Raw genomic sequence first — 12,337 nt, 5'->3', positions numbered from 1 at the left:
ATCTTCTTAAAAGAGGAAACAAAAAGTAGCAAATGCCATGGAAAAACTGATTCTCACCTCTGTGTACCTGGCTGTGTGAACACTGAGGAGCAAAGGCAAAAGGGCAACACCAGAGCAGGACTCTTCCCAGCAGTGCTGCCAAATGCTACATCTTGCCTGTGGTGGCTCATCAGAGCAGTGGCGCCTGAACGCTCCCTCCAATTCTGCCATTCCAGGTGGATCCACTCTGAGACCAAACCCTCCAGTTGGCCCGCTGCAACCACTCGCAGCTTTTTTGTGTGTTTTAATGATTCTTGACTGGCCATTTAGCCTAGGAAGTGCCTGTATGGCTTCCCCCCTCTGTTTTATAAACGTTGTCACCATCCACTCCGCACACGGCATTGAATAAAAGGAATCTCCAAGGCACAGGCTGTGAGGAGCAGGAGCACACAGAGATGTGCAAGTGCGTGCAATGTTAGGTGAAAAAAATGAAGGGGAAAACTGCCAAGAAACTTGACCAAAGAAAGCTGGTCAGCAGAAACTGGGCCAGGTTCACAAACCTGTGGGATAATCTTCCACTAAGACTGAAAAAAAAACCGTAACCCAAAAGTGATTAAAAGAAGGATTTCTATGATTTGTTGGGGGGGGGGGGCGAAATGTAACAAACTAATTTAAGCTAATATAATGTTTATAAAGTTACTTAGATAATAACACCATCTATGCCATTATAATCATTAAAACCCAATTCTATGTTTTTAAAAAAAACCCTTAGATGATTAACACAAAATCAAGTTGATGTGAAGGAACAATTACTTTTCGAAAAAAAATCAGGAGGTCCTAATATTCTGTAGAATGAGGGAGGATGCAGCTGTATGTCGACAGCTTTCATATCCTCATTTGAATAATGTGGCCTGAATCTGTCACTTTATTCATCCTCCTTATGCTCAGTGTACTCTGCATCAACAACAAATTAAGTTGTAAATAAGAGACAATCATCACTTTTGTTTTTAAGCAGCTTCTGCATGGAGAATTTCAATGTACTGTTTCTTTCTGACAGAAAGAAAGGGATTCTACACTCTGCTTATGTAAGCACAAATATGAGGAAACCAACTGAAATGAAACAATAAGGGAGCACTTGAGAACTGCTCCAAAATGTTCTTGGAAAGTACATTTCTACCACCAATAAATTTCCTTTTTTAATAGGATATGTATAATGAAACTGTTTATTTTACTGTAATAATTATTCTTACTTTGCTCTGAAATGTCAATGATTTTTATTTTTAAATGAAAAAACCTACAAACTCCCCTTTCCTCATCTAGGCATAAAACAGAGTACACCTCAACAGGAGAACAAGTGAATAAAGTCAGCTGTAAACTTTGTGTACCCAGAAATACTGTTTATCTCTAATATGATAACATGATAACTTTTCATGAGCAAATAAGGAGCATGCAATAGAGGAGGGGGGAGGAAGATATTTTTCTTACCTTTACATCTGAGAAGTAGGTTTTCAAGCATATTGGAACTTGGGTACCGGGTGTAAAAGAACATGAGCTTGGCCCTTTTCAAGTGATTCGGTGACAAGCCTTCCTGCATGTAGGATTAAATTAAGTAAAGGAAAATGCTGTTTCTTGAGAAAGCTGTTTCTGAACGTACCAAGCTAGCACAGTGCCCACTTAAATACACTACAGTTTCCCCAAACTATAGGAGAAAGTACTAAAATTTAAATTGCTGCTGTTATTTTCTGTAAAATACGCTAAATAGGATGCAAGGTCTTGTAACTAAACCTTGTATTTCCTATTGATTTTGGTACTGGGGTCTCAAGAATCTTGCAAGTTTATGGCCTTGTGTACCATATGTACATTCACTTGTTGCTAAGGAAACAAATTGCACGAAGCGTGTGCTGCGGAAAACTTATCAGAAGCTTTTTCTCCTTCTCCTTTTGCAGCCTCCAGCTAAAGTTTCTTTTTCTCCCAGTGTTGTGCCACTCACAGGAAATAAAGCTGATGCATATGAGACAATCGGAGGTGCTTTATCATTTTGAGCAACGTTTTACACCGGCGTAGGCTGCAACCTGTTTCGTTCGTGTCGATAAATATTTAACATCTGAGAAAGTCTCTCTAATCCTGCTGTTGCTTTGCTCAGTGGGCTGCCTTGCAAATCAAAGGGAAATCTGTAACAGGCAGAGCCCCTCTGCTGCTCAACTACTCTCTCATCCTCTCCCCCCCCAAACTTGTCGCCTCCTATTTACACAGTTAACTCCTCGGAGAACGAAGCTGTATTTGGGGCTAACCAATCAATAGATGTGGGCTAGCAGATCAATAATGTCACTTACCCTAATAAGGGCAGCCTATTTATCCTGAAAACATTCATTACTTTTTAGATCTGTAAACAGAAGCAACTAAAAAGATTCCCAAGGGAATGTGAAGCTAAGCATAAACAATCTCGGGCTTGCCGATTTTCTCCCAGCTCTTGGCTCTCTTTTGTGTACTGCGTGCTAGGACGGCTCTGTTCACATCTGTGCCGCAGGCTGGCCTGCCATTTCCTCAGCAATTAATGGCTTTATAATTTATCAGAAATGAAAGATGCCAGTGGAGAAAATCAATGTGGCCCCCACAAGGTCAATTAAGGGTTCTTCCCAGAAGCTTCTCTAAGGACTGTCTCCTAAACAGAATTGTTGAAATTTTGCTCTGTTCACACCTTACAGGGGTGGGGGGGGGAGGAAGGGGGAGGTCAACCAAGCTTGACAGATGCACTGCAGCCAAGGTGCCTCTTAAGGCCAGCACACGTCAGCACAGAACATCTCATTCCAGACCTCAAAATGGGAAACCTAGACTAATTTTTATCAGCAGGATACTGATGATTAGCTAAGCTTTTTTTCAGCAGAATTCCTTTTCCCCTAATTCATTAAATCTACTGAAACCCTCTCATTTTATTTCAGCTTACAAGCTTCATTTTTTAGATGGAAAAAAGTAGCATTTTAAAAAAAAAAAAAAAAGAAAAAAGTTGTTGACAATCTTAGTTTAAAAACCTCTTATTATCTGGAAGTACATAGAAAACGGCTCAGCTGAACTTGCATTTTGGTTTAGATGCTTAATGATTACAAAGAAGATAATTTATGACTGACATACTTCTTGTGCCAAGAGAAGAGTTGAAAGAACCTCCAGTTACCTCCATTAGACTGATAGAGAGTCCTAAAGAGCATTACCACTCTGCAGTGCCATCTGTCAAAATACGTAAGTGAAATAATAGTAGCAAGCTGTCACCTATTGCTTAGTGATAAGAGGTTTTAGACAAATCAAAACTTCTGTGCCAGAAATCCATTTTGTTATGCGATCCTTTCAGAAAAGCAGGGGTCCAAAGGGGTACTCCAGTAAGTAAAAGGAAAAAAAAATCCTAAGTCCCTTAATTTGCAATTCCTCTGACACTGGACAACATGTTAATATGGGGTTTGGGGTGTATTGCCTTTCAATGCGAGCTCAAAGATGGACTTAAACTTTTAAAAAAGCTCTCATATTTGCTGGATTTTAAGCATATTAGACAGTTGTCTAGCACTTGGATTCCTTCTGCACTTAGGGATTTTTAAATATTTCTGCTCTAATGCCAGAGGATATTGATATTGAATGAAACATGTATTAAAAGATGTTCTGAGACTCAATTCCAAGAAATCCATTTTTTATTAAATTATACTTGTTCTTAAGCACTGTGGCAGCCCTTAAAGCAATATCAAATGCTGCAACAAATCTATTATCTTGATCCTAAGGTTAACGCTTTACCGTGATAAAAGATACGATCAGTAATAACCTAGCAAAAAATAGTTAATGACAGACTTAAGAGCTAAGAATTAGATAACCCATTGGCTATTTCAGTAAAAAAAAAAAAACACAAAAAAACCCCAACAAAAACTGAACTGACCAATTGCTTAATTTCCTTTTTAAGTGCTTGGGCTGAAAAGCAACTGTTCTTCCAAGAACGAAAGCACTAGGCTGTTTCCAGGATACTACCACACGCACAATGACGCTAGATGAAATAGAATTCAGTAAAACATAACAGCTGTACAGAACCACGAGCTAAGGCCCCATGTCAAGGCCAGGAAAGAAAAATGGAGCCACAAATAAAATATTAAGGAGGTAAAGGAGGAGGGGTGCCGAATGGGAACGAAACAAGCTTCATGTCCCAGCGCTCGTGTGCTTGCCCTCAATTCTCTTAGCCTATGCCTGTTTGAAGGGACAGAATGGATATTCAATGTCTATGGTAATGCCAAAATAGGACAAATAACTGGCTGAAACTTGGAGCCAGCCTGCCAGGTGTAAAAAAAAAAAAAAAAAAAAAAAAGAGAAGAAAATAAAAAGGAGAAAAAGGAAAAGATATAAATCCATAAATATAATGAAAAATCTGCTCAGGAACAGAAAAGATCAGAGGGGAACAGTGTATTGCACTGAACCTAAAGCGGTGTTCAAACAACCTGAGAAGGTCTCAGCGTTGTGCTTTACACAGTGCAACGCAGGCCTCACCTAATGCACAGCAGCAAAAATGCACCAACATGCTAAAAAATAGTGAATGAAAGAACTGGGAATCAAACATATAGACACTCTTTTGTGGTTTCTAACTGGAGAAGCACAGGGGTGGCATTGCACTGGGATTTGACTCATTTTGCACTTCAATCCTCCCAGTAGTTGCTCCTCCTTTGCAAAATATTTTTCAGTGCAGATGATCTTTCACTCCTGTTACTCTCAGCCTGAGCTCCCACAAATGCTCTAACAGCTTTTCTAGCCCCACACATGTATGAACTGAAGGAAAAGAGTAAGAATAGCTGAATCAGTAAAATATCTCACTAGCAAAGCCAAGTGCTCCTTGAGTTACACCTCGGATGCTTTCAATCAGCCAAAGCTTAAATAGCTGTACTCGCCAGAGCATCTTCCAAGACCCTCCAAAGAATGAGCTGGCTGGAAAGTATTCATTCATTGCACAGGTTTTTATCAACAGCATAGAGCTATCCAGCTTTTGCTGTACAATCACTCCTTTTTTTTTTTTTTTTTTTTTTTTTTTACAGTTAATTAGTTTAATTCTACTCAGACGTAATAACTTCCTCATTTCAAAATGCTGTAATTCACTAATTATAGCTTTCACATATTGGGACTGCGAAACAGGTTCCAGTTGATTGGAATTCTGTGTAAAAATAAAAAAATTGCCAGAAAGTTTCATAATGTGTTAAAAGCTCTCCTGCCAGGCAGAGCATACTAACTTCTTCACCTTTACGGATATCTAACAGTACACAAACTACTGCTGTGCTTCAGTTTTGATCAATGCAAATGCTCTGGGACTGAACAAGGCTTATTTCTTCTGGGATGCCAAAGAGGATGCATGACAAAGGAAGATCATGCAGAAAAAACAATTAGCTGTCTGTTTCTTTGGAATTTGAATAAAACTTAATATTTGATTAAACAGATTAAGTTTGCAAAGATACAGACTGCATTCATGACCAAGATGGAGAGTTCATACTGCAGGTCGTCTTATCTTGTTTAGCAACATATGCAAACATTAACCATTTCCTTCTGCCTATTCAGCAAAGGATCAAATAATTTTACAGGTGTTGGTTTAAAACAACAAAAAACAAAAAAGCCAAAAAAATGCTAAACCAAAACCAAACCAAAACACCTAAGCCAAAACAGACCAACGAAAAATCCAAACAAAACAAAAAACAAAAAACAAACCATCAAAAACCAAAAACCAAACCATCAAAACCCAGGCTGGTTCAGTGTTTTAGCCTACTACTAAACCTGAACCTGCCTTTACCTGCTAGACCTATGTTCTCATCCTGGCTGTATTACCCAGAAAAACAGACGTAGCTTTCTGCAGGGAAGAAATACATGCTTCTCTCAAGAAACGTATTCCTTATTTATGCACATTCAACCAGGTAAAATAATAAGCCACAACAGAATCAACCACAAACAAACCAGCCTCCATACTGCACCTTTCTCTGGAAACTGCAAGCTACCTGGACACATGAGCTGCTACTAGAAAAAAACATGCCCAGAGGTATGACAGGGCACACGTTTTGTAGAAGAGCTATTTAATAAATCTGTTTCTGCTAACAGCTCTGTAGCTAAACCCAAACCAAACTGTAGTCTGCAATAGAGTCTAGGTGGGAATGTTAGAGCACTTTCATGCTATCAGGGAAGAAGAGGGGCAAGAGAGAAGGCAGGGAGTCACTCCACTTGTTGTTGCCCCCAGCTAAGCCTGGTAGGTGAGCAGGACTCTCACCCCTGTTTCAGTAGAAGCAATATTCCTCCCTTAGTGACTGCCAGCGAGGCTGAGCAGGAGAATGGGGGAGAAACAGCAGAAATGAGGGTGAGATGCAGAGAGGATCAGGTGTAGCCCTAGAACTACTCCTAGTTCACATGCCTGGTACTTTTCCCCTCTCCTCACTCCTCTCCCAGCATAGGAGAACTACTTTTATACATAGTGAGCCACTGTACTGTTTGGTTGAAACTACTTAATTGCTCTGGCCTAAATCTTGTCCCCAGCTGCCTGTCCTGCTGACCTCAGGAGTGCATCCTGAGCACTGCAGCTTGCATTTCAATACACAGGAAAGGTTTTTGGCTTGGATCTCCAAAAGCAACTGGTGGTGCCTGATGCTGGATATAAACCAAATCCTTTGTTGGGCCTTACAGCGTATATGGTGAAGTAAAGACTTCCCTGACGGGCTCCCTCAAATGTCATGTCCACTACCATGTGGGTCTGGAAACACCAAGAGCTGGGTGCTTTCAACCTGGGCACTTGCCCTTATGTGGGATATTTTGCAGCAGCATCTGACTCAGACTTGACCTGAGTTGATCGGGGTAGTGTGGTGCTTTGGGGCTGCAGCACCTGCTTTTTCTCAGTGGTTCCCACTGCCATTGGGAGGGGATCGGTAACCAGCAGGTCTTAAACCCTAACCAGCATCATCCTGAGGATTTAACATGTTAGCATAAAATGTGGTAAATTAATCTAAACCCACCAAAGTTATTAACTCCCTAGAAGATACCTAGAGATGGGACACAGCCTTGTGCATCTGCCTTCATGTGATATCTCTGGAAAGGGACAAGTTCCTCAGACCACTACCACTACTCAGGGAGAGGCAGGATTATTCAGTCACAATTACTTTCATCAACCTGGGAGTGAAATTAGCTGCATCTAAAGCTCTGTGCTTGTGCTGTTACCTTCTGCTGGCGTAAAATGTTTATCTACCTTTCATGCAAAATTCTCAGTTTTAGCATTGGACAGACATGGTGTTTTATTCATTTTTGATACAATTGTACTTAAAAGAAAAATTTTTTGACCAAAAACAACATCAGGGAAAAAAGATTCAAGAAGTGGGAGGTGTTATTGCTAAAAAATAAAAAAATAAATAAAATCTAGTAATAGTTTCCAGGGAAAATAAAAGATCATTACTATGTCTGGATATGCCTAAATAAAGGCAGAGATGGATTGCGTTCCCCTAACTAAAGCCTGCTATTGAGATAAAAGAGAGATTTTATTATTTTTCTTTTTTTTTTTTTTTTTTTTTTTAACAGGGGAAGTGTCCTGTAAATTTAATACAGCTGAAGTTTTATATTTAATTGTTCTCTCCAGCTTTCCAAAATAATTTGCTTTGTGTATGTTAGGACAAAAGATTTCTGTGTATGGCTGAACAGAGGTTAATCATGCATAGCAGGCAGCTGCACAAGGACTGAGGAACAGACCTCTGGGTGGGGGAAAGAACTTGATGCAGCCTGAATATATCGGTACCTGTGTCTTTTGTGCTCTGTTTCCCTTACGTGCTTGAGAGCTGGAGGCTGATGATGGCCTTATCATGGCTCCCTGAGAGCCCCAGCCACAACAGCATTAACACAGATCACACATTGGCCTGGCAGGGGAGGGAAAGGAGGTGGCTGTGGCTTGAATGGATTTTGTCTGAAGGCAAGGCCCCTCCATCACTTCCCTGCCTGGGGAAGGACCTGCTGGCCTGGGGAAACCCACTGGCACTGGGGTCATGAGCTTGGCTTGCTTTCTGACACCATAGGATGGTCTAAAGGGCTTGGGGAGGGCTGAAGGATCTTCTATGTGGTCACTGCTGCTGAAGGGAATGCCGTCAGTCAGCTCCCAGCATTTTATTTGGCCTCATAAAGCCCCTCACCCACTCCCCTGTGAGCACCTCACTCCCACAGTGCCCAGGGCAGGGCCTGGGACATGGGCATGGCCCCTTGTCCTCTCCTGCTGGCCACCGCTGGGTTTTGGCTTGTCTTTCAAAAAGGATATTGCACTTCCCGAGTAGGGTGAGATTTCGGACATGTCTTGCAGGTCACCACACTCAGACTTTATGAGGGACAAGGAGAGGCCCTCAGCAGCGCTGGGGGGTGGGCTGGAGAGCAGGGTGGTGGTTCATGTGGTGTGATGACATCTTGGTCCTCAGGCTGGTGGTCTCCCGGTCAGGTCAAGGGATTCAGGGGAGGAGCGATCTTTCCCTGGGAAGGAGGCCGACGGGGCACCCAGGGGACTCTGGAAGGGGTAAGCCATGAGGGGCAGCGGGAAGGGGTGTCGGAAGGAGGAGGTGGAGAAGCCGGCGGTGGCTGGGAGCGGGGACTGGTGCAGGGAGGCGTGATGGCCGCTGGCCGGTGGGGCCGAGGCAGATTGGTCGGAGGAGTTTTTGCGGACGACGAGGGGCAGAGCCTCGGTTTGGTCGGTGGCACTAGGCATGGGGACGCTACCGAAGGTGTCGAGGGGTTGGGAATGATGACATCCCCGAAGCACTGCAGGCGCTGGTTGGCCGTGTGGAAGTTGTGGTTCTCCCCATTGACGGCAAACCTCGCCTGAGGAATCTGGAGAGGGGGGAAGACCTGAGGAAGCTGGCGGGAGGGCTTGGATGAGAAAACTTTGACCACCGTGTCCACAACTTGCGACATGGCAGTGTTCAGCTCCTGCTTCAGCGTCTCAGCCAAATGTTTGCCTTCAGGGTGGAAAGCGTTCGGCCCTTGCTCCTTCTCCTTGGGACCTTCTCTTTTTGGCTTGTTCTCTGCTATCTCCTGCTCACGGATGAGGGCCCGTGCCCGGTCGATGAACTGCCCCGGGTCCAGCTCACACATCTCGTTGTCTGACCTGCCGACGGAGTCGCCAGCCCTTGCATCCATGGTTTCAGAGCGCATGCTGTCTTCAGACAGGTTGCCATCTTCATCATTTTCAGAGTCGGTGCTGTCGTAGATCTGGTAGAACTTCTCCTGCAGCTGGCGCAGCTGCTTCTGCATGTCCTCCAGCTGCTGCTTCAGCTGTCTGCGCTCCTCTCGCTTCTGCTCTTTCCTGGCCGAAACCAGCTGCTGGAAACTCTGCTGCTGCTGTTGCGGCAGCTTTTGCTTGCGTTTGTTTTCTCTGTAACTTTCTCGGGGACTCACAGACTGCGGAGCTATTTCTCTTTCATTTTCATTGCCCCTTAATGCCACACTAGGGGAATGGCTCATACCCCGAATTATATTCTCAACCCGGGCGCGTTTAGCTCTCAGGTGCTCGTCACATAACCGATCCACATCAAACTGGCTCATAGTCGGCCTGCCAAAAGGGGAAAGACACTCTTGGGGCTGTCTCTTGAAGAGTTGCTGCATACATCCTCCTGATGTACTTCTGAGCCTGTACTAGAGAGACCGCTGGCTTGGAAACTGGGCTCCGTGCCACCATTTTTGTTCATGTTATTTTCAACAGCTGGGAAATTATGGTTGCTCCTGGAAAAGGCATCATGGCATCTTCATATGAGTTCGCCCTCTTCAGCAGCTTGCGGAGTACATTTGACTTTTCCCCATCTGCATGCTGCACCACTGAATACTCGACATCCTGCTCTGAACCTTGGGGATTCATGGCACTAAAAAAACGTTGCTCTTGCCTTGCAAAAATGCAGATGCTGTCCCTACCGTCCTTTTCACTCCAATGTCAACTCTTCTTCTCTTGGTTTGCCTGCTTAAGAGGGCTGTGCTGTATGGTCAGGCATCACTGGACTGTTTGTGCCATCTTCAAAAGCTTGTCAGCTGGGCTCAGCTCAAGAATCCTGGACCCTGGCCAACAGAACAAAAGGACTGATGAATCATTTTCTTTAAATTTCTCCAAATTTCCTGACCTCAATCTGAATAAAATGCAAAATGCATAGGCTCTGGATTTATGCACATTACAATTATTGCAATTTATTATGCACTCTGCTTGAAATGAAACATTTTTAAATATTTCTGCTCCACTGGTTTAAGATGGATTAAGATTTAAAAAGCAAAAACTGCTTAAGCACCAGTAATATGATTCTCTTGCACAAATGCCTAAAATGATACTGTTTATCTTCAGAAGAAAGAGTAGATAGAAGAACACAGCCTCTGACAACAATTGATTAAATTTAGGGCATTGAGATACATGTTACAAAGAAGATGAAAGTACTCCTTATTTAAGATTTATTGTTAAAACAAGAAATTGTATAAAATTTGGATTAAAAAAATTCAATTGCGATGTAAAACTGTGATTGCAGTTTTGCTTTTTAAAGAGGTAAACTGGTAAATAAACATTCGAAGGTCAAACAACAACTTTCACTTAATAGTAGGTAGACAGTATATGTGAATGTAAAAGGCAAAGAAATCATACATGCATTTAGGCTTACACTAGGGAAAAAAAGAAACCCTCTCTTAAATCATTAGGGAAACATTTATTCAGCAAAGCAAAAATGCATAAAATATTTTATGGTCAGGATTATATTTACAGAGATGTGATCAAATAAAGGCCAAAAGGTAGTTCCTTAACACAGCCTCATATGTACCAGTGCCTAGCCACGTCAGTGTTTCTGATTCCCATACATTCTTTCCTTTTCTTAACTTCATTCTCCAAGCAAGCCCACTACCAAAGGCTGAAGATTTTTTTATTTCCTAACCTAAAATATGTGACGTGAAATTTTCTGCATAGCAGAAACGACTCATGTTTGGTGTCACATCTCTCTGCTTTAAAAAAATCTCCAAGAACAGTATTCAAATGCCCAGTGAAGCCCTTCTTATATGTAATATTTTGAATACACAGAATCTTATTTCCTGTGACATGCAGAAAAGATGAGAAAAAAATATGGAAAGATGAAAGAAATACATCAATCAGCTGCATGAGAAAGGAAGATACTTCTCTTTATATGAACTCCATTGTTTCCAGGAACACAGCATAAAAATACAACACACTTCCTTGCATTTTCTAAAAGGCTCTTGACATATTTGTGACTTATTAACTAGTGATGCTAAACTCACACTGCACATAAGCACTAGATGCTCTTTCCTGTTTCTTAAAATTTAACACTGAGGAAAATTAAAATATTTTTCATGCAATGCTTATCTAATATTAAACTTTACATTTGCTTAACAGAGCACAATCTTCACAATAACAGGGTATATTGCAAAGCAGCATGCAGACTTTTTGGAATTGCTCCCATCTCTTTCGGTTCACCTGTAAAAACATCTACGTCTCCCTAGGACTGCATCTGTGGCTAGTTTTTAAGAATGACTATCCATGCAAATAGGCACAATTTCAGCATGAAATAATCTGTAAAATCAAGACAGTAGGCAATGCTTAGTTTGCAACCAGGGTAAAAAAAAAAAAAAAAAAAAAAAGCTTTGATACTTAGAAACATTATGTTTACTCTGCAGCCTTTTGCCCATGTATTCTAGATGTACTAAAAGAATTTTCAGGGATTTGGTGTCAGAGACAGTTATGCTAGGGATGTGATGTTTGTTTACATTACTAGTTCCTTGCATACAGGAAAGCAAAGAATGATAAAAAATATATTAAAAGAAAAAAAAAAAGAAATTCAGATGGGAAATCCAGAGCCTTACACTGTTATCAGGTCACTGCCTTCAGAGACCATTCCTTATCAAGAAGCACACTAAGTGAAGTTTGAAGACTTCGCGATAATAATCAAATTACAAGGAGCTAAGTTGCAGAGGCCCAGTTCCACCACCTGCACTCCAGACATCATCCCACCGGCAAGCAACTCCTCTGGAGTCAGGATACCAAACCTTGTTAGGTGTGAATGGTAGATCAGGTCCTGCTTGCAGTATGTGTTTCATAGGACTGTCTCCTGCCTTCTCTCCATTAATGCAAATGCATTTTTCAGAGGCAGAATCTTACAATTAGGTCTTCATCTACAAAAAATCTGAGGAGCTGGATTGTCAGTAGGGTTGTTTCTGTAAATAAATGGCCAAGTCCTCAGCGGTGGAGAGGGTGACCACCACTGGAGCTTTTAAGCAAGCGATACTGGCATGGAACAAGCCAGGGTCAAGGTGACCCTGCAGCCTGGTGTGTCATTTGAAGCGATTAAACTAATTGGGAGATAACCGAAAAGAG

The 12,337-nt window shown here is 42.0% G+C and overlaps 1 protein-coding gene across 1 annotated transcript in view; it reads right to left on the bottom strand.

Annotated features, from left to right (window-relative positions):
• The window catches only part of PROX1 (prospero homeobox 1), a 47,883-nt gene that overhangs the window by 31,578 nt on the left and 3,968 nt on the right, over positions 1 to 12,337 (bottom strand). The window contains 10 exon segments of the mRNA XM_030448775.1: positions 1,465 to 1,491; positions 1,493 to 1,573; positions 8,258 to 8,365; positions 8,367 to 8,428; positions 8,431 to 8,718; positions 8,721 to 9,563; positions 9,566 to 9,682; positions 9,685 to 9,876; positions 9,879 to 9,959; positions 9,962 to 10,035. Coding sequence (XP_030304635.1) covers positions 1,465 to 1,491; positions 1,493 to 1,573; positions 8,258 to 8,365; positions 8,367 to 8,428; positions 8,431 to 8,718; positions 8,721 to 9,563; positions 9,566 to 9,682; positions 9,685 to 9,876; positions 9,879 to 9,959; positions 9,962 to 9,971 — 1,809 coding nt within the window. The 5' untranslated portion in view covers positions 9,972 to 10,035.

The sequence above is a fragment of the Calypte anna genome, chromosome 3 (genome assembly GCF_003957555.1).
Source record: "Calypte anna isolate BGI_N300 chromosome 3, bCalAnn1_v1.p, whole genome shotgun sequence".
NCBI classification, from domain to species: domain Eukaryota; kingdom Metazoa; phylum Chordata; class Aves; order Apodiformes; family Trochilidae; genus Calypte; species Calypte anna.
This window is presented reverse-complemented; position numbering and strand designations above follow the sequence as displayed.